This window comes from Squalius cephalus, assembly GCF_949319135.1.
Source record: "Squalius cephalus genome assembly, chromosome: 14".
NCBI classification, from domain to species: Eukaryota; Metazoa; Chordata; class Actinopteri; order Cypriniformes; family Leuciscidae; genus Squalius; species Squalius cephalus.
Genome location: NC_137135.1, coordinates 22,620,229 through 22,646,785, shown reverse-complemented (window position 1 = coordinate 22,646,785; position 26,557 = coordinate 22,620,229). Strand labels below are relative to the sequence as shown.

The 26,557-nt window shown below is 36.4% G+C and overlaps 1 protein-coding gene across 2 annotated transcripts in view; it reads left to right on the top strand.

The window, feature by feature from the left end:
- Positions 1 to 26,557, top strand: part of rnf130 (ring finger protein 130) — a 44,769-nt gene that overhangs the window by 2,563 nt on the left and 15,649 nt on the right. For both annotated transcript variants that reach the window (XM_079893559.1, XM_079893558.1), the window contains exons 3-5: positions 13,499 to 13,693; positions 22,493 to 22,743; positions 24,521 to 24,592. In XM_079893559.1, coding sequence (XP_079749685.1) covers positions 13,499 to 13,693; positions 22,493 to 22,743; positions 24,521 to 24,592 — 518 coding nt within the window. The remainder of the gene's footprint in view (positions 1 to 13,498; positions 13,694 to 22,492; positions 22,744 to 24,520; positions 24,593 to 26,557) is intronic.

Genomic DNA, 26,557 nt, shown 5'->3' with positions numbered 1-26,557 from the left:
GATGACTTCAGCAGGGCAATTTTCTAAGTCTCGTGTCCATCCCTCATTGTACCAATTTTCAGCTTGCATGCTTGTTAGTTAACCTACTGTGTTGAATTTACCCAAGGCAGTTGTCTGACCTGCTGGTCATTATTCCAGTGAACCCAGTGGAGGTCATTAATCCTGATCCAGTCAGGAGCTGGAAAAGGGACACCAGGCTCTATATTTATTGTGAATTATGTTCTCAAGGACATTAGCACATCCTTTCCCCTGTTTGCAGTGAGAGAAGAAAGACAATAGCCAAAGGAGACATTCTATCATTTTCAATCAAGTTTGCACAGTAAATCCAAAGCTAAACTTCCACAAGCTGTTCTGCTTCTTTTATTGCCATCTCAATTGGATCTGAGGCAAGATAATGATTCTTAGTAGAAGATTGTGTATAAAGAGAGCAGAGTACTGACATAAAACAGTGACACCCACTTCCTCTGTTACTCTAATCACTGTCAGGTCAGGATTAGGGATTGTAACGATTAATCGACAGTCGACTCATTGTCGATCATAATTTAATCGATAAAACATATCAATGGTCGATTAAGCAGGGTCATCATTAGAGTGCGTAAGCTGCCTTTCCACTGCACACGACATTCGCATTTCGCCCCCTTAGCGGCAGTTGTGCGGAACTTTGAAATTGGTCGTGAAGCAACAGTACCCTCGACTTATTCACCATGGTAAAATGAATGATTTTAATGAATGTCATGCATTTATGAATATATCCACACAAAACAATGACCCTCAATACATCTAGAATAAAAACATAGTAGATTTTATAGAGCTAATCAACATAAATATTGATTTGATAATTATAAAGTAATAACTATGTCTGCCATAATTATTAATAACCACCATTTTGCAGAAATAGTGTTTACAGAATAACGTTAAAGTGTTAAAATATTTGTAATTCTAGCTTCGCACTCATAGTTTTGATTAGAATACATCACATCCGGTCGGCTGGTCTTATACGGTCTAGCTGCAGAAGTTCAAATATTTCAACACATCCGAAATTTCCGCATATGCATATGATCGGAACTCCACACAGCTCCCGTACTACTCTCCATTGGAAATGAATGACTTCCGGTCCAACGGCTGTTGTTTGTCGTGTGCAGTGGAAAGGCTCATGCGCAGAAAGCGTGCAGCAGTACAGCGTGCCATGGTTACATATTCTAAATGTATTAATGTCTTCAAGATAATTAATCAAGGGAAGAGTCCAAAAACACCCTCCAAACAAGTGATTTTAATGAACATGAAGTACTTGCATGTGTAAATGCCACAATAAAAGTACATAGAATAAACAAGTAGTCAAGTACCTTATTGTTCCGAATATAAGACAGTGTTTTTTTTTTTCCTTTGAAATACATTTGAAAAAATTGTCGTCTTATATGGGTCTAGACCTTTTACATGTCAATAATACACCCGCAACAACAGGGAGCGCCACATATGTTTAAAACGAGTGTGCCCCCCAGGACTGATACGGGGTGGAGTCATCAAACATCTCTCATTAAGCAGCCAAGAAATCTTATAATCAGGGTCGTCTTGTATTCTGAACAATACAGAAGATCCTGGTTGATAAGTGCTGATCTTCCAGCGCTGTTTCAGCTGTCCGCTGCTATTCTATGACGCACTGTAAATCAAGACGTTAACCTGAGCGATCAAATCAATCCAAGTGCACTCCAGCTGTATAAGTAAACAGTGTCCGATTGTAACACGATCGGATCCCGGAAGTCCTATAGATTTAGCCAAACAGCATGTCATGTCTCTCCATGATCTATGCATTCTTATGTTGTGTTTGGGCTCATTTGAGACCACCGGCTCTCAATAAAGATATGAAATCTACTATAGTTTACTAATGTTTCACAAAGTTACAAATAAAAAGGTTGTGCAAAAGCATCATGGGTATACTTTTTACATGTCCATCAGCAGTGCTTTTTCATACAAATACTTGGTGTAGTTTAGTCTCTAACTGAAACAAACATGCTTGTTGTATTCTGCTAGTTGAGACCTTTTCAACGATATATGACACAAGTCTATCTGTTTGATGATTTTACAGATCGCATTTTCATGTAAAGCAGTTACTTTTTTTATGCTACGAAAATAGAGCACTTCTAGGGGCCGTTCACACACAACGCGTTTTTCCATTCCACTGCACTACTAGACGGACGTGCAATACCGTTGCACTCAACTCACGTCTCACGTCTTTTGCAGCTTCTCGCGCATGACACAGCGTTCTAAAACAAAAACAAAAAACAAAACCACCCCTAATATTTCAGCAAAGTTAAGAGGACTTGTTAAGGGATGGCCATATTCACTGTAAAGCTAAGCTTCTAAGCTGAAACGACACCTATTTTGTGTTGGTTAAGCAAGTGGTTGTAAAGTAACGTGATAACATGCAGTAGTAGCGCCCCCGCTTTCGGGTTTAAGAGGTTAAGATTAACGATTAATTGATTGATTGATCGTTAATTTAAACGATCGATTATGGGAATTTTTGGAAACTGACATCTATAGTCAGGATGCTCTCTCTCTTTCTCTTTTTCTCTCTCTCTCTCTCTCTCTCTCTCTCTCTCTCTCTCTCTCTCTCTCTCTCTCTCTCTCTCTCTCTCTCTCTCTCTCTCTCTCTCTCTCTCTCTCTCTCTCTCTCTCTCTCTCTCTCTCTCTCTGAGGATGGCTGCATTTGTGATTTCACTCTAGCATAATTATTCCTGAGTGGTTCAGTACTACAGATCAGCTGACCAAGAATATTCTCTCAAAGAAAGGAATGTTTGGGATGTTACTGCTCTCAGCTGCATACACTTAAAGAGGAAGGGTGGTGGGTATGGATTTAAAGCTTGTCACATAGCCTAGTCTTTTGGAGTGACAGCAATGTTAAATAACACTGATTAAACTGACCATCAATAAAGTCTCGCCCTACTCTCGCCCTCGTTTCACTCTAATATACATCACAATAGGGAAGAAAAGTCAAATTTTCTGGGTCATGCTGACATTAAATTTGTATGTATTTGTGTAAGAGTCCCAAATCATTCGTGAGAAGATGTCTCATTACCGTTATTGCAGCATAAACTCCGGTATACTCCGGTATAACTCCGGTGAGCTCTTCAAATGGGTTTGACAGTCTAATGCTGTGACGTTTGAGTGAGGCTGAGAGTGTACATGTGTACACGCACCATCTGACTGGCACCACTCATGTTACATCAAGCATACTCCAATGTATATTTGCACCTTTGTTTTTTTTAAAGTAATTTTTTACTTTTAATTGCATTTTTCTTTTCTTTTCTGTCACTATCTTGTCATTGGTTGAGCAGAATGACCATAATTACTCTTGAAAATGTGCACATCATGATTCATGCATGTTTAATATTTATTTACAAACTATGTGATTGTTCCAATTTGTTCATGCTGCAATTAAAAACGATACTAGCCCTACATTTAAGAATGTTCGGACAGACCATAAGATTGTGCAGTACATTTGCCTTTGAAAATCTACTAAGTCACTTAATGCCTCAGTGAGCCTGTCTCACACAGAAAAAACAAGCTGCTCATTGCTTCCTGTTTGACTGCTTCAAGATTATATTTCCTCAGGAGACCTCAGTGTATTCGCCTGACCTCTGTTTATCTCTCCTCCTGCTTCTCAGAGAGCTTACCAGTGGCTCGACAGTCTAAACAAGGTGGTGAGCACAAAAAGATTCTCTTGCTTTTAGGTCTTCCTATAGAAAGGGAGAAAATGAGAAAAAGACAGAAGGTGTGCAGGGTTTTGTGGATCTTTCACTCCATTCTCTCAGTTTCTCAACCAGCTGCTGCCATCATTAGGGGTCTGGCAACAAAACAAATCACACTCAGCTAATGGGTAGTGAGACAGAAAATCACCTGCCAATATGCAGAGGTAACTTGGCGTCCAATAAATGTCAGTCCAGCAAAGCCCCCAATCAGACATTAACCATCAAGCCAAAGAGATAGCAGCCTCAATCAAGACTGTGGCCAGTGGGAGGTGATGAATATTTGTAGTGATAAACATCCTGTAGCATGATTCCAAGTGTGAAGCAATTTATGATGCTTGAACAAGACCAAATGGTAACAAATGACCCTAACATAAGGGCTAATTAGATTCACTCCTGGTCCTGCACATGACAAGGTGGCCAATGGGTAAGTTACTCAATGGTCCATCTTTATCAAGTAGGCTAATTGATTAAGTTGAGTCAATTTAAATATTTTGTTTAAATAGTTAGCTACTTTCTGTACTTGTTTCATTCTCATATGGTTTTTATTTTACCTTTTTAATATCTTTTTTTTTTATGTTGAAGAGGCTGTAATAGGAGTGTAATCTACTAGTCACAAATATTGGATATTAATAAAAATATTAATGCTGCAGTTTTCATACAATTATAAGATTTGATTGAAGTGTTTCAGCATGTGTTGTCAAAATGTTTTAATTTATTCCCTGCTGTCCTAATTAAAGCCAAATGTAAGTGCATGAAAAAATGGTAACCTAAAATTTTAAACCCCTAAAGTAACTGGTCACAAAGTCATATTTTTATGGGTTTAATCTGGTAGAAATAGCTCTGTAAGTTAACACTTGCAGGTTAGGCTACTTGTGAGAGGTTCCTTAAGTATCGTGATGTGTAAACAGTCGATTGATTTGCTACTACCCAAGGAAGAACAGGAAAATCCATTTGTAAAAAGAAACAGATGAAAGAACAGACAGGAACCATGTGCCATATGCTTCTAATTGATCCAGGCAGGAAATGTGAGCTGGAGTAATGTTGGGACATTGATTGCAGCGGTATTGTTGTCATATGAAGTGAGGTTGGAGATGGTCAGTAGGGTTAAGGAAGCAAATTGCCTGCCTGTTTTTTTTTAATACCCATGATTTTCCTCTGTGTGGGTGCATGTGAGTTTGTAATGTATTCTTATTTGAGATGAACACGATGTTAGGAGACGGCCTGCTGAGAATCAAATTAGTGTCGTGTCTGAATGTAGTTTGTAAAGATTTACTGTAAACTTGGTTTATATTCACACAAATACTTAATGGGTTTTGTGGCTCTTCTCTGAAAATGTCTGAACTCTGAGCTAGCATTTTAGATTGTGTGTTTTAAAGGAGCAATTTAAATCATCCTTTGAATTCCTCAATGATATTAGTGATTGGCTGTGCTGAACTTGAAACATTTTCACCCAATTTCAGCTCTGAATCACAGGTTATTTGCTTTTGCAAGTACTAGGAAAGACTCTTGGAGAAGGCACAGTCTGTCTGTCTGCCTGCCTGTCTGTCTGCGTTTAGAGTGAGACAAACCTGTCTAAACCACAAAACATATTATGGAGCTGGCTTTAATAATTGAAACAATATTTTGAAGAAAACGTTTTTTTTGTAACAAAAAAAAAAAATTATTATAGATTTATAATATTAGAGTATTTATAATATATAGCATTGACACAAATTTCATGATTTGATTCCATTTCGATTCACAAGCTTGCGATTCGATTTGGTACAGTACATGTCAATTTCTCTCAAGGAAAAAAACATCTCTCAATAATGCTGTAAACTATACAGGGAAGCCTTTCAGTTTATGCATGTAAAATGTTAAAATTGTGCAGTTTTGAAATTTTATTCACTCATCATCAAATGAAAGCAGCTTAGACTAAAAGATTGATTCTTGGGATTTAAGAATCGATATTGGTTTATCAAAATGAGCGTCAATTACAATTGAGAATGTATGTTGTATGTAACAAAATACAGTAAATGTGATGTGACGTTGTCATGTGCACTTCTGTCAGGATTGACCTACATATCAGTCTAACAGCGCTTTCTATTGTGGAGTTCTGCTGTGGATGAATGACTCTGCGTCTGTCTGAAAGCTTTTCCTGGAATTTGAAGTGTGCTTTATGTAATGTTGAAGTGATTAAAAGTACTCGTTGTTGATTAACCTGAAAAATTTTTCTTAGTGTGATGCAAATATCACACTCAGTTTCAGATCCAGCACAAGAACCGTTTGCCAGCTGTTCAGGTTTGCACAAACCAAGTCGCATCTCTCTTACTCCCACAGGGAGAGATGAGAGATACCTCACTGAGATATGGCTTATTTGTGACGTTTATCTGGTTGTAGTGCAGGTGGTCTGATGGAAGGATTTTGTTGCTTCTGCTGATGGTATCTAGCATTCCTAAGCTTGCACATGCCTGTCGTGGTTGTGCTGAGAATGTTAGAGGTGCAAAAACAAAGATACAAATGAGTGTAGTCTTGAAAAGAAGGCAGATGTGATCTGCATATACTTGCATTTTATTTTATGTTTGAAACTATTTTCTTTCTTGTTGCGACTTGTAGATTATAAGTATCAGTTTTCAGAGTCTTTTAATATCATTCTGGAAAAGGTGAATTATACACCTTTTACAGGAAATAAACGTCGATGTTATGTACAGTATTCCAGTTTTACAAATTATATCTAGCTATTAATTCACATATTTAATCGTATTTAATATTAGTGCCGTACAGAGTTGTATACCTGCACTCAAAAAAATAAGCTGTTGAACGAACTTAATTAAATTAAGGAAAACTTTTCCACGAAAATGAATTACATTTTTCCAACAAAATCTAATTTGTTTGAAATGATTTGTTGTGATCTTGTTGTATGAACTTAAATTCATTTAGTCATTCCTGCTAGATAAAGATTTGTCAGGTTGACTACATTTAATTTTTGCCCTGCCTAAAATCGCCAACATTATAATTTTAGTTAATTTGACTCTACAGTTATTTCCAATGATAGGAGCTACTAGTGTTCAGTTTAATTAAAATCACTTTTTACAGAGTAATATTGAATATTACTTATGCAGGTCTGCGAAAGAGGTTTAATGCATGTATAGAGTATACTGAGGCCCACAGCCCTAAGCTAAAAAACAGTCGCCACAGTTCTGCATAATGGTAACCACAAAATTCAAAAACATTACAGAAAGTCCTCTAAGTTTCTAACATTAGTGAATATTAAACACTAACTTTAACTAACAACATCTTTCCATTTACAGAAAAACACATAAAATAACACTTTAATCCATAAATTTACCCTCCTAATGCAGTCCCATGCAAACCATGCTGGGAACTACAGATCCACTGCCCAGTTAGTTGTCAACAAAAAAATATTCATGTAGTTTTCACACAAATTAAGTAAACTTCAGTTTTAAATATATTAGGTTGATTGAACACAATTAAATTAAGTTGTGACAAAATATGAAACAATTGTGTTACTTTTGCTTATTTTAATTGATTAAATTTAACAAGAGGCAAAAATTCCTTTTTTGAGTGTGTACATTACATTTTATTTTTACTTAGTACATTTTATTGTTGGTGGAGCAGTGAAATAATGAAACTTTGACCTTTAGTTAAAGGTAAGTTAAGGCTAAGTTAACATATTTTATTTTTGTTCAATTCATATTTTAATTTATTCATATTTGAAAAAAAAATGAAAGGCAAACCCTTTGGTGAAGACCCCTGGTTTAGATGACAAATAACTTCATGTTAATTTTATTCTTAAAGATAAGGCAATGCAGATCAAGGGCACAGCAAATATCAAAATAGCAAAAATATCAAATTATTTTTGATAATTATTCTCTTTATTTTATGGCTGAGTTGTTGACTTAATTGTATCTAATATAGCTTTATAAATATCCACCCATAATAATTAAGGCTGATATGTCTCCTCTGCTTGGTGATGACAGACATGCCCCAGATACACAGGATCAATTTGATTTTAAAACTCACACTGATCAACTCTCATGCTCCACATCGTCTGATTAGAATTAATAGAGACATCGATTTCTAGGAAGCACATGTCCTCCAGCACTGCATTTAATTTGTGAAAAACATTATGCTCTGCCTAGCTATTGGACAAGATCCCGATGTTGCTGACAATCTGTTCTTTTCAGCTAATGATTGGTAGAAATGACCTAGTGTCACTGTCAGATTGCTTGATCAGCCTCTGAACCAATGTTATTGGCTCTGGAAATGTTGGACATTATTATGTCCTGAACGACTGATAATATTTCATCATAATATTAGTAGTGTGTTGTGTTCTGATGTTGGTAATAATATTAATTTCTTTATTATAAACTGCATGGGTTCATTTTTCAGCTACATGGTGAGTTCCGATGTATCCCAACAAAGCTTCATAACAGGATCGCATTTGGATGACTGTATTAACTTTTGACTCATGTTCTGCATTTGTAATTCTCTCCAATTTACTAGAGAGCAGAGTGAACATGTGAGAACATACATTTGAATGTTTTCTTGTTTTGCATTTGTCTTCTTTGCAGTCTTTTGCATTTAGTCCATTTAAATGATGATGATGCAATGATTTCATTTAAAACGGAAACTGCATTGTTCATTTCTCTTTTCTAAAAGATCAAACAAAACTTGATTTTACCAGCTTTTACTAAGATGGTAGCGTCTTGTTGAGCCTGAACCTATTGGGAGATCTAACACGCTGAGTCATTAAATTCAAATAATTTCCGGTTGTGTATTAAGTACAGCAAGACTGAAAAGAGCACTTTAACAAGGAATTCTCACTGCTTTAGATGACATATGACATGGAATTTAATCCATCTAAATTCTTCAGCATGACATCTTATTAAGATTACATTTACATTTGTGTGCAAATTCCTGCACTTTTGCCCTAAATAGATCATGAATTAATCTAAAGGATAAGTCACAAATTACATCAGATTTTCCTTCCTGCAGATGACTCCCTTTTGAAGAAAAGGGAAAGGAGAAAAAGACATGATAAAAATATAAATACTGTACTGGATTGTATTTGGGTGTGTTGTGTTCTGTGGGAGTTGCTGAATTACCATATGATGACCAGCCAAACGTATGGCATTGACGCTGATGAATTTCTCACATGGTTCTCTGACAGATGGAGAGTTTTGTCATTTTAAACACATTGCATACAGTTTAAACAGGATTTTTGTCTGTCTCACATCAGTGGTCTTAATCTTTTCGACTGTATCCAATAATCATATGTCATAATTAATTATTAAATAGTTATTCTTTTTGTGTAGAAACAAATTATTTAATTAACAATGTAATATCAAAAATAGTAATAGTTTGGTGAGTCCTACATTATTAACATGTGATGCTCTACCTTTCCACCTTGTTACAGTTATTGAAAGGCAAAAATGTTCAAACAAGTAGTTTATTTATGTTATGGGAATTATAAGTAACTATAAACCATTGTGTGGTCCTAAGTTAGCTAGCCCCAACTGAGTGACTGCTTAATTAAGGCTAATTTATTGGTTAAACCGGTTAACCATGGGTATACACCATTTTATCAATTGTATCAATTTAATTTGGGGTATTTTGATGTTTATTTAAATGGTTATTGTTAGAAAATAACAATCATGCAAATTAGGGTTTTCAATTTAGAAAAATCCAACATTTTGGTCCACGGGTTGCAAAACAGGGTTGCAACTTGCAAAAATTACAAACTTCATTAAAAATGAATATAAAATGAAGATACTTTTCTTCAACCTCCTGAGGTTGATGATCAGCATTTTCTAAAGGTTAAATCTTTTTCACTGACCACTGACCAGTCTCAAAACGAGGTTCATGCCCTAATTTGTACCATGGAAAGTGCTTTTTTTATTCCACAAGAAGAGAAATGGACTTCACAGTTCAATATTCACAGTTTGAATATTTCCATGTCAAAGTTGAACTAAACTGTCCCGATTGTTTCACGTGTTCTTGCTTTATCACTAAGTTTTTGGGATGTCATGGAGTTGCTCATTATATAACCTTAGAAAGTTCAAATAGAAGACCAGATTTCACCAGCTTTCCTTACGAACCCAAATATGCCCTCTCTGAGCTGATAACACTGCAAAGTCAAAGATGCACTATGCACCACTAACCTTGACCTTAAGGGACTTTCAGTACTAACAGCAATTACAGCACATGAATTATTTAAACATTTTCAGTTAATAAACACGTTTTGATAAACGCAGTCATGAAATTAGGAATGCCAAAATTAAAGTCTAGGCTATATTTATCTTTTTATGTTAACGGTTATTTTGTCGAAATAAAGCTCTGTGAATTCATTTCCACCTGTGAGAATTTGTTATTTTCTCTCAGTCTATCTATGATGCATCATCAGGCTGTTTTTATGATTTAATATCAGGTGATGTTTGGATTCATATTGCGACTCTATCTCAGCTCTACTCAGTGTCTCAGCTATAGGTCAGTTGCATGAATCATTCATGCTGATGCTAATATTATGGTGATAGGGCCTACAATATTAGTTTGTGGACCAACATTATTAGCTTCTTGACTCCTCGTTGGTTGCTTCTCCACCCAGTAAACACACACACACACTCCCAAACACCAACATTATACCAGTGTTGATGCTGAATGATGAATATTTGATTTTGCTTCATCTTCTTTGTCTTTGAGCGTGCCCGTGTGTGTGTGTGTGTGTGTGTGTGTGTGTGTGTGTGTGTGTGTGATCCTAATGGTAAAGAGAGTTCTTTCTACAACCTCTCTTCTTGCATTTTTTGTGTTTAGTGCAGAAGTCTTGCTAGAATGCCTTGAGGGAAGGATGGTGGGTTTTGCTGGGGAGGTGGGCTTGGTGCTGAAACAAGCAAAAGCCTTCGTATTACCTTTTAAAGACAATCAATTATCGTGACCTGCTCTGCTTCCCTGTGGGAGTTCCAGCTCTCCTCGAGAACGGGCCAGGCTGCTTCTACATATGAGTCAGTGTTTGGAAGTGACAGGGCATTAGTTTGCATTGCCCAACTCATAAGAGTGCCTCCATAACCTCTAGTGTCAATGGAGCAATCACATAAGAAGGCTAGCAGGCGGCCCCTGCATACTCTATTACATTACTAATGAGTTCAGTGGTGGCATGCTTTCAATCCACAGATGTCATGGTGGTGAGTGTTTGTTTCATTAGAAATGCAAAGTGAGGCTGCGTATAATAAGCACATCCTACTGACATTTCAGTTCATCCAATTTGATTTGTAGTTGATTCTTTGTTGATATCTTTAGGATTTAAAATGTTGATTTCTTTACATTCCTTTAGGAGTTTTTGCAAGTCAGATATTATTGGTATATTATGTGTCATGTATTCATTTGTAAATGAGTACAAGGGCATAGCCTGTATTTGTTTGTTTAGATGTTGTGTTACACAACACTTCAAAAGTTTTAGGTTGGTAAGATTTTTTTTTAATGTTTTAAAGAAGCCTCTTATTCTCACCCTGATTGATTTATTTTATAAAAAATACAGTAAAACAGTAATATTATGAAAATATCTGTTTTTCCTTAATATGTATTCCTTAATATATTGCATTTTCAGCAATGTTCAGTGTCACATGATGCTTCAGAAATCATTCTAATATGCTGATGTGATGCTCATTTCTTATTGTCAGTCAGTTGTGATGCTTAATATTTTTGTGGAAACTGTGATAATATTTTTTTTTAGGATTCTATGATTACTATTTGAAAAGAACAACATTTGCAGTGGTGGCCAGAATTAATGGCACCCCTGGTAAATATGATCAAAAATGGCTGTAAAAAATAAATCTGCATTGTTTGTCCTTTTGATCTTACATTAAAAAAAATCACAAAAATCTAACCTTTCAGTAAAAGTAAAAGAATTGAAAGTGGGGGGTAAATCACATTATGAAATAAATGTTTTTCTCCAAAACACGTCGGCCACAGTTATTGGCACCCCTAGAATTTTTTACGAGTAAAATATCTCTGAAGTATATTCCCATTAATATGTACCTTTATTTAGCACACCAGGGTGACTAGGAACATGAAATTGTCTAGCTATGACTTCTTGTTTCACAGGGGTTTAAATATGACGAATACACAAAGGCCAAATTTCTTTAATCATCCATCACAATGAGTAAAACCAAAGAATATAGTTCTGATGAGCAGCAAAAGATTGTTGAGCTTCACAAAATAGAAAGTGGCTGTAAGAAAATAGCTAAAGAATTGAAAATCCCCATTTTGACTATCAGGGCAATAATTAAGAAGTTATAATCAACTAAAGATGTTACAAATCTGCCAGGAAGAGGACGTGTGTCTATATTGTCTTAATGGACGGTGAGGAGGAAAGTTTGAGTGGCCAAAGACTCTCCAAGGATCACAGATGGAGAATTGCAGAGATTACTTGAGTCTTGGGGTCAGAAAGCCTAAAAAAAATGTATCAAACAACCCCTACACAACCACATGTTGTTTGGGAGGGTTTCAAGAAAAATCCTCCTCGCTCCTCCAAAAATAAACTCCAGCATATTCAGTTGTCAGACACGACTGGATCTTCAAAAGGGACCGGATTCTATGGTCAAATGAAACAAAAAAAGGACTTTTTGGCAGCAAACCCACCAGATATGTTTGGTGCAAACAGGGATAAAATGTCTGAATCATGCCTACGGTTAAATATACTGCTGGATCTTATATGTTGTGGGCCTATTTTTTTGCTGGAGGTCCTGGACATCTTGTTCAGATACATGGTATTATGGAGTCTAGCAAATACCAACAGATAAAAAATCAAAACCTGACAGCCTCTGCTAGAAATCTTCCATCAGGACAACGGTCCAAAACAAACATCAAAATCAACACAAAAATGGGTAACTGAGCACAAAATGAAGCTTCTGCCATGACCGTCACAGTTCCCTGACCTGATGAGTGGAGTGAACTGAAGAGAAGAAGCACCAACATGAACTTGTGAATCTGAAGGATCTGGAGAGATCCTGTATGGAGGAATGGTCTCTGATCTCTTGTCAGTTATTCTCCAAACTCATCAGGCATTATAGAAGAAAACTCAGATCTGTTATCTTGGCTAAAGGAGGTTGCAAAAAGTATTTAATAACAGGGTGCCAATAATTATGGCCAGCGTGTTTTGGAGAAAAACATTTATTTTATAATGTGATTTACCCCCCACTTTCAATTATTTTACTTCAGGTTAGATTTTTGTGAATTTTTTTGAATGAAAGATTTATTTTTTACAGCCATTTTTGATCATATTTACCAGGGGTGCCATTAATTCTGACCACCACTATATATTAAATATAAATGTTTTGTAACATTATAAATGTCTTTTTCTGTCAATTTTGATCAAATAATAATCAGTGTTTGCTGAATAAAATTATTTTTATTTATTTTTAATCTTACTGTACCCAAACTTTTGAACTGTACTGTTGTGGTATACAGCATTAAATAGTTTTTGTGTATTTTTGCCCAAGGATGTACAGCAAGTGTTGGGATGCCATCCAAATTTCAATAGGCAGCACCAGTGGAAATTCATGATTATTGAAACCCATTTTTTGATGTGAAAAATGTAAATGTAATAAAAAGAAAAGGGGGGAAAAAAAAGACTTTTAGTTTAGAAAAATGACAAACACGAAACAATAACTTATGCTGGAGCATGTGTACTGTACAAAGTTTAAATGAAGACAGTAATCAAGGCGGTCCCTCTAACTTTCTTAATTTCTTTTTAGCGGTGGATTTGCAAGGCTGCTGTCCGCACACCCGGTTTGTAGTGCCTCCGAAGACCACACACTGGGTGGCCATTATGCAGAGAGGGAAGTGCACCTTCAAGGAGAAGATCCTTAAGGCAGCTGCTTTCAATGCCTCGGCCGTCATTATCTACAATAACAGCACCAAAGAGGACACCGTCACGATGGCTCATGAAGGTGAGCTCCATAATCGATGTATTCTCATTAAGACAAACACAGCCATGTTATGTTAGGCAGACCTCTGTCACTTTTTCAGTCAGCTGACTCAACTGTTTTTTCTGACAGAACTCAAAGCTTCTTATAATAATTTTGACACTACATGCCGGTTAACATGCAGACATTGTTCAGAATGTATATGTAAATGGATATTTATATTTGCCTGCATTTTTTTCTCAGTTAGAAATACAGGAAGTGGTAATTGTTATTTCTTGACAGGGCATGGTGGATTTACAGATGCTTCTGACTAGTTAGATTAAGGTCTTTGTAATGCTTGCAACATAAATGCAGTGAAATACATTATCTGGAAAAATCATTGTCCAAGGACTAAATGGGAGAGAGAAAGAGAGGCTAAGTGTGTACTCTGCTTGTGTATTTGTGTGTGTTTTATTCTGCAGCTTTATTCTGCAGCTCCAAAATTTGCACAGTAAAGATAACTGTAAAATGAAACAAGTCAAAGTAACTCATTAAAACTCTCTCTCTCTGTGTGTGTGTGTGTGTGTGTGTGTGTGTGTGTGTGTGTGTGTGTGTGTGTGTGTGTGTGTGTGTGTGTGTGTGTGTGTGTGTGTGTGTGTGTGTGTGTGTGTGTGTGTGTGTGTGTGTGTGTGTGTGTGTAGCTGTCACTCACACAAAAGTTTTGTGCAGTGGACAGCAGACAGTCTGGGGGAAAATGTTGCTGTGCTCAGCAATAATGCTTTTTTTTTTAAAAAAAGAGCATTTTGGTGAAAGCAATAGCTGACACAGTAATTTCAATGCCCATTACATTCCATTAAGTGTTTACTAGACAGACCACACAGATGCTAACCGGACATGATACAACTACACCAAGCTACGCATAATACATTATGGATTGTTTATTATCAATTATGCAAGTGTTTATAATACTTGCATGTGACTTTAATCCTGTTTTGTTTTATTTATTTTTTTTTTATTTTTTTTATAAATGTATTGTAGTCCTATTATAGTCCAACCCAGTAGATCAAATCTAGCCATTGTAATACTGTATGCAGTTAAAAAATATATATATTTTAAGTATTGCAAATTCTAACAGTGATGTCATTAATAGTGATTTTATTATGTTATCTATTCAAAATATGTAGATTATTTTTTTTATTCTGTGTTGTTCATTTTGTTAGTCTGTTTGAGGTAGACTTATTCAGTGTTGTTTTTAAAGTGTTTTTTTTTTATAGGCTATATATATATATATATATATATATATATATATATATATATATATATATATATATATATATCCATGCACATGCTGACTGTCTACTGACGTCTGTGGCGGTTGCATCGTGACTATTTTTAAAATGTCTCCCACCATTTTTAAGATGATTTAAAAACTCATTTCAAACCCCATGTGTTCTGTTCCATTTATGTGGTGCTTCGTTTAGCTGTTTTTGAATGCAATAACACATCCTGTGTGAACGCTTTCTCACTCATTCTGTGCTGCCTGCTCTCTGTAAGTGTGGGTTGTCGAGGTGTGTGACCTGTAGTAACAGAAAGGACAAAAAGAAAAACATAAATACTATATTTTACTTGCATATAGGGAAATTATTAATTTTATGTTGTTCATGCACATAATTCAATTAATAACCCCAATATTGTTGTTAGGTCATAACACAACTTTATTGGTAAATAAGCAATTTTTTTTACTTTGTTAATTAATGGATTTGTTATTTTTTATGTCACAAACAAATTTGTGGATGACTCTCAGTTGTAGCCAAAACAGTAGCCTTGAGGAGCATGAGCATTCAGGACAAATGCTGATTGTAATATTTTTATGTCTGCTGGCTAGAAAGTTATCAGCCGTTTGTTAAGTTTGGAAAGTGTTGTTTGTGTGTGTAGGTATTTCATAATTTGTCTTTGGGCTGTAAACCTGCTGTGAGACAGTGACAGGGACTGTTTGTTTGGTTTTAGAGGACATTCGGACATGATGAAGGACTGTGTGTACTGAAATCTATCTGCCAGAGCAGTCACTATTCTGCAGGTGCACTCTCTATATACACACACACACACACACACACACACACACACACTTCTAGCTTGGCATATATGCAACAGCTCTGGATGCACAGAGCACATAAGAATCAACCTAAAACTTCTAAGCAGCGTCTTTGGACGTATGAAGGGATGGGCCAACGTAGGAACAGGAGAAAGGGGAGAGATGGTGAGTCACAGCAGCGCTATCAGAATGGGATCGATGAGATGTTTAAATATAGCAGGACTGCATGATTTATTCAGAAGGTCCTTTTCCCCTGCCACATATGGGATTCAAACATCTTTATACAAGCTGTAAAGGATCTTACAATTCATTTAAATTCGGATTCATATAAAGTCATGACCGAGACAATTGTGCAAGGTTCTCTGTGCATCTCAATTTTTCAGCAACAGTGTAGGGAAGCAAATCTAAGGTAATTTAAATCGTTAAGGTGACTAACTTGCTGCCAATTCAGCGTTAAGATCTTTGGCTTTTGTAAAATGAGAATGAAATGCCACATCAGAGCTCTGAAAAATACTAAAAATAACTACTAAATTACAAAAAATGACAAGCACATAACAAAATAATTAAAACTAAAAACATAAAACTAAAAGCTAATTTAAAATATTAATAAATACAATAATATTATATAAATGTGTAAAGTTTTGAGTGGATATTTGAAAAAGAATCACAATGCATCGACTTATCCAGAGAGTTCATTGTTCTTGCACTACATTACAAATTGTGCATCTGATTTTTATACATGTAAGACGATATATATAGGTTTCAGTCACACATTCAGATCACTGCATTTAGATAAACATATCTTGTGTACCTACAGGAAGTTTGGGGTTTGTGCATGTGTGTGTGGGTGGAGAAGTGTTTTCAACACGAAAGATGCAAGCAAACTGACACACTCTTTTTAAGAGCAAGTAACTTAGGATTTAGTTATAGTAAGCCATGCAGTTGTCATATGTATTTATATCAGGTTCTGTAATGATGTTTTACAGAAGAATAACCAGGGACTGTTTTGACCATACAAACCATACATTAATTTTAGTTTCAGTGATGTAGATTGAAGTGTGAAGCTAAAGTGTGAATGTGTTCATGTCCAAGATATAAAAGTGCACGCGTATTAACTCTGCTCTGCATTTACTGGCAAGTTCCATGTTATTGTAAATAATTATTATTTAATTCATCTGAGCATTGTTGGTACAGAAGCATAAACACCTTTAAATATCTGTTCAAAGACTGTGACATGAGCTAAAACCAAAATTTTTAAAAATCGCATGCAGAGTGCATCAAAATTCATAATGCCACATCCTCTTTTGGGTCACTGTGGTTTGAAGGATCGCATCACCTTTACTGTCAGAGTCAGTCAGCATGTGCAGGGCTTAAGACCACCTTTGAGGGAGTTTCCCTTTTAACAAAGATCAATATTCGCATGCCTTAACCTTTACAGCAGGAACAGTCGATAATGAATAAACAGCACATTACAATGTAAGGCCATTCACACTTTTTTCTCTCCTTTTTAATTTAAGAAGTTAATGTTTCTACATGCATGAAGGACAAGTAATTAACATTTTTTACATTTTAATCTTTGGCTGATTTTATTGAGATCTCTATGGGGATCATATCTGATAATATTATTATTATTATTATTATAGCTTATCATATTTAGTTTGATAAAACTGTGAGTACCATGTCTAACAGACTGTGCCTGTAGAAGTGAGTTATGTATAATGATATACATCTGTTGGTTTTTATGCCATTTATGGAGAAAAATGGCCTTGAAGTGGATCTTCTCTATCAGTCACTACTAGAGCAAATTGTCCCTGTCCTGCCGTAGACATCATCTTTACTGCTGACAAACTGCCTTCTGAGCCAGGCAGCATGCCAGTCACGTCTCATTCTCACGTGCTTACACACACATACAAGAACTCACATACACCAATGCGTTTGAAAATCTTTACAAAATCACACCAACAGGTAGACTGCATAAATAAACATTTGTTTATGCAAGAAAACGCACGTCACACACTAGGGCTGTCACTTTTTATTCGATATTCGAATATGCATTCGAACATGGCGTGCAATATCCGAAACCGAACTATAAATAAACTATTCGGTTTTTAAAGTGCCATGTTTTGCGCATTTTTTACAGTCTATGATTAGACCGTTTGCTTTTTATTTTATTGTTTGCCATCTCATCCAGTAGCGGCCGCTCTAAACGTATTGTAGCGTAGGCCCATGACCAAATCAAGCGAATAATAGCAGCCAATAGCCAGCTTGTTTTGAAAATGGAAGATAACGACAAGACAAAAGAGTCCGCGCTGTAATTCCTGCCTATTACACACACACACACACGACCCTCAGAAAAGACGCGCGTCAGTATCGAGTTCTCTTTCGGGCTTGAACAAACCATAACACACAAATTATGCCAAATGTCCGTTTTGTCGAGTGTCCTCATAAGAGCAGTCTTAAATTATTTAAATAAAGTCTTAAATGAACGTAGAGATGTGCGAAAATGCGACGCGTGTCAGATCGCGTCTCTGTCCGCAGCGGCTGGTCTTAAAGTGTCATTAATGTTAATCAAATAACAAAGGTAAGAGAACATTACTCACTTAGACCCGGCGCCAGGAGGATTATTATACCGGTAGCCTAATCATGAATGCACTCCCTATCTTTTAACACATCTCCGGCGAACGGCTTTTTCACGCAAAAGAAAAACTCTTCATGAAGCGCAGTGAAATTCAGCGACCATGTGGCGTTTCCTGATGGATCGAGGTTGTTCGTTAACTTCATTTTACATTTTACTCGTAGATATTCGAATATATTCGAATACATTTCTTGATATTCGATATCCGTTCGAATTTGATTTCTCTCAAAAGTGACAGCCCTATCACACACACACAAGCACCCACATTCACACAGATATTTTCTGACATCCAGACTCCTTTCTCACACTTTTAAGACATTCAGGATTTGGCTGTAAGATGCAGCCGTTTTTATACACAAGGGATAATGTACCTTTGATTGCTTCCATAGCAAATGCATGCCTGTTCACCCTTTGGCCTTATACTACAGTTAAATATTAATCCACTAGAACTCTTAATAAACTGGATTTAGTGAACATTTACTATTTTCAGAGTATTTATTTTTGGTATTTGGTAGTATTAAGCATTGTTTGTTATTGGACACATATGGAGCTATTTACAAAGTCCAATGCCAATCCTAATAAGTATAAAGCAAGGTGGCTAATATAATACTAAAATGTGTATTATACAATATAGAAATAGCGGATTAAAATGATTGTTGTTCCAAATGTTTATGATAAAACAGCGGTTTTATTCTAGATTTACTGAAAAGTCAGTCCAAAAGTCCGTCCACTAGTAAAAATGCTTCTGGTTTGCTTTCATTTCTAATTTATTAATAATGTTTTATTTGTGAAAAGTTAAATTGAAACATTTTGATTTCAGAATGCATTAGTATTTGTTTTAATGACAGCATTAGTATTTTTTTTATTTTTTTTAAGATCCCTTTGCAGGGTTTTTTCCTGCATTCAAAATGTTTTGACTGACACCAAAAGGAATTTTTGTCTGGCCAAAGATTTATTTGATCATTTATTGTGATGATATCTGCCGTTCTGCAGTACCGATACCCGATGGTAGCAATCTGCTTTAACACTCTCCCGTGAGTCTTTGTGTAATTGCTCTGTGAAGAACCTCAAAGGTTTCTATTTACGATGTATTTTTGCAGTGTTGAGTTTTGTAACCAATCACAGACATATCTGTTGAGCATGTGAACTCTGGCCAATCAGATGTGTTTGTTAGTCAGAATCTGCATGCTCGCGAATCCTTTCATTATAGCCAACAAAGTATAAACACGGTGTCAGTAAATAATTCATTGCACAGCGTAGACAGCTTCACAGCTTCATTGAGTTTTCGCAAGAGTGCAGCTTTGTGTAGGCCTATATCACGCTGAACTGAAGTATTATACAGCTTCGGTGATTGTAATGGCAAACATCTTTGCCTTCTTTCTGTATATAATATATGTTTTTCTTGCTGCTAGCTACACATTGCAAAGTTTCTGGATTGACAACCGTATTTAAGCGTGATTGAATCCAATTGACAGTGATAACCATAGCAATGGATGAAACGAATATGATGATGTATGTCAAATGATCTGTGCATTAAATCTTGGAGTGTAAATGCAAAATAATAGACCTGCAACTTTTTCTAAAATGTGTTACTTTATTGTTCATTTTATTACTAACTTTTCAAATCAGTCACTCTGTAACTTTTTATATATACACATTTATGGATATTTCACTTTGTTTTTTGATCAGTCCTGACTTTGATACTTAAATAAATAGCATAAGTTGGGCTTGCAGTTGACATGGGTGCGTACTTTGTACTGGATGAACGTATTTGTTCACCATCACCAACTGTAATTATATTGAAGTATGTTGCATTTATTGTACTATATAATCCAAATATAAAATTATTAAATTATGCAATTTAATGTAATCTTAAATACATTTTATCATATACAGTTAAGAGTAAGAAAAGCTGCATTAGGCTATAGCTTCAGCTGTGAGGTTTCTCTGAATAACGCAGATACTGTATATGTGTGTACAGCTGGCTAATGAGAGGTCTTCTTGGCGGAGTGTTTGGGGTTGTTATCATGCTGTTCTGCCCAGTTTCTGAAGGGAGGGCATCAAGTTCTGCTTCAGAATGTCGCAGTACATGTTGGAATCCATGTTCCCCTCAATGAAGCTCAGCTCCCCAGTACTAGCAGAACTCATGCAGCCCCAGACCATGATGCTACCACCACCATGCTTGACTGTAGGCAAGACACAATTTTCTTGGCACTCGTTACCAGGGCGTCGCCACACATGCTAGACACCATCTGAGCCACACAAGTTTTATCTTAGTGTCATCAGACCACAGGACATGGTTCCAGTAATTCATGCTCTTGGACAGGTTGCTTTCAGCAAACGGTTTGCGGGCTTTCTTGTGAGCCAGCTTCAGAAGAGGCTTCCTTCTGGGACGACGGCCATGCAAACCGACTTGTTGCAGTGTGCAGTGTATGGTCTGAGCACTGACAAGCTGACCTCCCGCTTCTGCAACCTTTAAAGTAATGCTGGCAGCACTCATGCGTCTGTTTTTTGAAGCCAGCTTCTGCACCTGACGCACACAGCATGAGGACTCAACTTCTTTGATTGACCCTTGCAAGGCCTGTTACGAGTGGAAACCATCTTGGAAAACCTCTGTATGACCCTGACCTGTACTATAACTCAGTTTCAGGGTGTTACCAATCTTCTTATAGCCTAGGCCATCTTTGTGTAGAGCAACAATTCTAATTCTCAAATCCTTAGAGAGTTATTTGCCATGAGGTGCCATGTTGAACATCCAGTGGTCAGTATGAGAGAATTGTACTCAAAGCACAAATTTTAACTGCTCTAATACAAGAAACAACAATTTGTATGGTCCTGTCAAGCAGACAAAAACATGAACATGATGAATAGGACATGTGGCTTTGCATGGTTAAACGAGGTACAGATATTATCACTTAGGGTGTACTCACTTTTGTTGCCAGCTATTTTGACAATAATGGCTGTATGTTGAGTTATTTTCTGAGGACAGTATACTGCTATAGCAGCACATTGACTATAGAGTATACTCTAAAATATATCCAAGTTTCATTTCTATAGTATTGTCCCTTGAGTAGATGTACTAAAATGTTTGCTAAAATGTGAGGGGTGTACTCACTTCTGTGAGATACTGTACATTCTCATATTTAGCAGTAATAAAGTTGTCAAGCTCTGCCAAGCTTTTAGGAATTATGAGATTTGTTTCACTATGCTTTCATCGTAATGCCTTAAGAAACAACAGCTCCATGTGGTTCCTTTCACAGGATTTTGTAAAAACCTGTGTCCGTTGTGATTCTTTCACAGCCCTGCCATTCTGTCTGCTGCTACAAAACTGAAAGTAGATCTGTGCCTTGTAGACCCTTGAGGAATTGAGACTCGTCATTGGAAAAAGTCAGTTTAATGTAACATTATGGCATCTCAGTGGTTCATCATGAAACTTTTACTTCAAAAACATGTTGCTACAGTCTGTCTATCTCTCAAAATAGTTTGTATTTCAAGTTTGTGCCATCAGGGGTTAATCATATTTTTGCTATGGTCAAAAAATAACATACTGTCTTGTCACATTTGCCTAAACATATTCTATCATCATAATAGTTATGTGATGCTATTTGTCATCGCATTTGTTATAGGGCAGTTCAAGTGCAGAATATGGTGAGATTTGATCACTGACTAGGGCAGGTCTGCAATAGGTTTCCATCTGTACTGTTCTAACCTTATTATTGCTAAGCCTGAGGGCCTGAATTATATCAGTGTCTGTGGCATGGCCTAAGCTCCAGATCGGTCTAATTGTGTGTGTTTGTGGTGGTGGGGTGGGGGGGTGGACGAAGTGTTTGTTTGTCCTCATTTTCTGGTGGCATGATTACTGTGCCATTTTGTGTGAATGTTTAATAGGTCAGACTTAGGAGCATTACACTGAATTGGACAAGATCAGTGCATATCTGTGAGATGTTTTGATATGCTCTGAACAGATAACAAAATAATAATAAATACATCTGGTGCAACCTGGTATGGATTGTGTATCTTTTTAGTAGTAGTACTAGTAGTAGTACTAGTACTACTACTATTTATTTTTATTTTTTTTCCATCACAAAATGTTCTTATATAAGTTCTTTCTCCAAAGGCACTGGAGACATAGTGGCAGTGATGATCACTGAGTCCTTTGGAAAGGACATTCTGGGATTCCTGGAGAAGAACCAGACTGTGTTGGTCTCCGTGATGGTGGGGTCACGAGGGCTGCCTAAGAACATCAACCGTGGCTCCTTGGTGTTCGTCTCCATCTCCTTCATTGTACTGATGATCATCTCGTCTGCTTGGCTAATATTCTACTTCATCCAGAAGATCAGAGACACCAGCGCAAGGGACCGCAGTCAGGTCTTAAACAACACACACAGTTCTTTTGAAGAAAACACACACAAACCCAGTCTCACCCTCAAGCTTGCAGCTAAAACCTTGCCAGATTTTTCTTTCAAAGACCTCCCTGATATTTAACAGGCTTATCTGACCTTCAAGAACTTCCCGTGTGCTCAAAGATAGTAGTAAATGGCCCATCCTTCCTAGCTCATGAAATCTTAATGTGTGTGTGTGTGTGTGTGTGTGTGTGTGTGTGTGTGGTGACACTCTGCCTCTTCAGCGTCTGGTTCCACACAAACAGACTCATAGACCTCATTTCTCTACTGTAGTATTTATGTCTCACTGCCCTTTCGCTTTTATCAGACCTCTGAATTTACTACTTACATAAACAGGCTATAATAAGGTGGTAATAACAGCTGCTGGTATTCTTTTTTTTTTATAAAGTTGAAATATGTCAAATCTGAATCTCTTAGTCACCAGCTAGATTTGAAATAGTAGACGCAATTACAATAAATGCAAAGAGATCTGACTTATGATAGTTATTAGCATTTTGATGTACATTTACAGTACACTGCTGTTCAAAAGTTTGGTGGCAGAATTTTTTTTAAAAATAAATTAATACTTTTATTCAGCATGAATGCTATACATTGACTAAAAGTGACAGTAAAATACATGTATAATGTTATAAAACATTTCTATTTCAAATAAATGCTTAACCTTCTATTCATCTAAGAATTGTAGAATTAAAACTAAAAACAAAATATTAAACAGAATAACTGTTTCCAATATTGATTATAAGAAGAAATATTCCTTTCACCTTAATCAGCATATTAGAATGAATTCTGAAGGATCATGTGACACTTCATGTGAAAATTCAGCTTTGCCATCACAGGAATAAATTACATTTTAAGATATATTCAAATAGAAAATGGTTATTTTAATAATATTTGTAATAATATTTCACAATATAAAATAAATGCATCTTTGGTGAGCAAAAGAGACTTCTTTATCTGAAAAATATCTGAAAAATGTTTAACGACCCCAAACTTTTGAAAGGTAGTGTAAATGTATTTAGCTGATTAGCAGGTCATTTTAATGTTTTGAATTTGGCATAAATGTAATTGCTTGCACCTTCCATTGACTTGTTGTTCTTTAATTAAGCTAATTATAATTAGTGCAGACTGACCCTAACCCCTTTGGCATTTTTAAACTTTAATTAAAACATAATTTGCCCATTTTATGAACCGTAAGGTTTGTTTGTGTCTGTATTTGTGAGAACATTTTGAGGCCCTTGCAAATATAGCGCACACAAACAGTTTAGTTAGCGCTAATCCTTTGGGCCCCGGTTGGTCCTTTGGCATTTTCTGTAAACTGTCGGCAGTAAATCACTGAGCTGTTTATTTAGCAATAAATTGGCAGAATGAAGACCGAGGACATCTCAGAACATACACTTATAAACACACACAGACAATGAACTGCCCATCACAGGATGCACTTAGTCTTTTATTTATGGCCATCTCTGGCATGCCTTTCGCTAACTCTGCCTTGCTTAATACAATCCTGATAGACACTCAGATATGTTGCTTTTATGACAATTAATATCGCTAATGGTTTCTCCTCATTATTATTTACCCCTACATTGTTTATCAAAATCTGTAATGTAATTTGTTTTTCTGCTGTTTTTGAGTCTTTTATTCCCCAACTCTTTTTAGTCATTTTAATTTCCTGTTTCATTAAATTAAGCTGCAAATCTAAAATTATGTGACTTACTCTCTCCTCTCGTCCTTTGTTACTATAGCGACGGCTGGGAGATGCTGCCAAGAAGGCCATTAGCAAGCTGACTACCAGGACAGTAAAAAGAGGGGACAAGGTGAGGTCTTTTGATGTCATTGCTTGTTTATTTTTCTCAGGCTCATGTCCATGCCTGTTATGGAACCGTTTCCTGTTATGGAACGGTTTGTGTAATTCTCCATTCATAATGCATCTCCATACTCCATAAAAAGGACTCACTGGACACGTACACACTGCAGCTAAATATGGTTGTCACTCTTCTTCCGAGTGCTTAGTCACATTCATTACGCACACGTCTTGGTTATTTACAGCTGCATTTGACAACTAAATTAATTCCTGAAAAATACAAGTAGTTACTAAATCCAAGTTTCTCCCACCAGTCTTGCGGTCTAGCAACAACCCATACATTACAGTCCAGAGTGCATGCTGTTTAAAAGCAGACGTCTGAAGAGCATAAACAGAACACGGCGCCTGGAAATTGCTGGATGATGATATGCATATGATCACTATTATTACTTCGGAAAAGGCAAACTCAGAACAGGTTAAACTGTTGAAATCCATGTTTCAGTTTACATCCAAACAAACAGCACTGCTTTTTTGTAATAATGTGACTAGGGATAACAAAAACTAAAGCACAGTAAATGCATCATCGCTTACATAATATAATGCGTCATAAACCTTTGGTTTATAGTATTGGTTCTTTTATATTTATGACTGATTGCTCTTAATTAATCAATAATTGTCTGTTTAATATTGGTGGTAGACAGGTTAGGTTCTTCTCAGCAAGTAATGTTGCTGATTGTACCACAGTCCAAAGAGAGACATTGACCTGTGTAAAGGTGAATGACTGTCAGGTGAGCGAGTCAGGGTCGTGAGACTTCACAGCTGTTTCATTTTGGAGAAGGGGTGGAGCCGTGCCAGTCAGTGCATATCATAGCCCAGTCAAGGTCAACTCACATCAGCTATGAATAAAACATCAGTGGCCTTGGAGAAGTGCTGCAAGAAATTGAAACCTTTCATCTGAGAGGTCATGCTCAGTAGAGATTGAGTGAGAGAACGTCTGTCTGTCTTCCTCTCTCTCTCTCTACTTTTTCCTTTTTGATCACATACACATTTTCGATCAGTTATGACACGTTTTCCAGTGATGAAGCATCTTTACAGCTTCACTGCTTTTGGCCGAAGCCTCTCGGCCTCTGAGTATTGGCCAAGTCCCTCTGCAGGGACTGGCAGGACCACAGTCGATGACTCTTGCGCTAAGAGGGGCCCATTAGAAACCGAACACCACTCACCACAACATGACCTTGACCATGCAGAGTAGACAGGACACTGCCAGGTGACGGAAATAGCATCTAGAGTAGAGAAGGTGCTTCCAGGAAGAACAAGGCAGCGTGTGATATAAAACCTAGGAGGATTTTTGTCACTTTCTAAATGGCTCCATGCCCAGGGAGGTCGAGTTAGCTGACTGAGTGATGCGTTGCTTGCTACTAGAGGTATATTTATACTATGATGATAATATCTAAATAGTATTTGAAAATGTTACTGCTGTTTGGTGTACTTCATAATACTAAGTCTTACAGGAATTTACGATTATAGATTAAGAATACCATACAATTGTAGCACTATACACTAGAGCTGTTAATTGCCTAAAAAATAATGGAATTAATTAAATGATATACTGATAAATAATACAATTATTATTAGATAATAATATAGTACACTGTAAAAAATTTCTAAGCCTCCCAAATCAAAAATTTCAAGTGACCGATAACATCTAAATTTTTCAATTGGCCCAAGTGAAATTCTGTAAATTTCAATTGGCCCAAGTGAAAATCTGTAAATTTAATTTGAGAATTTACAGAATTTCACTTGGGCCAATTGAAAAATTTTGATGTTATCGGTCACTTGAAATTTTTGATTTGGGAGGCTTAGAAATTTTTTACAGTGTATTATTTATATACTATTGTAGTATTTATGAATATTTTGAATTAGCTCTTATTTTGATATTTTTAGTTTACCTTTTAATAATTTTGTTATTTGCTTTTGT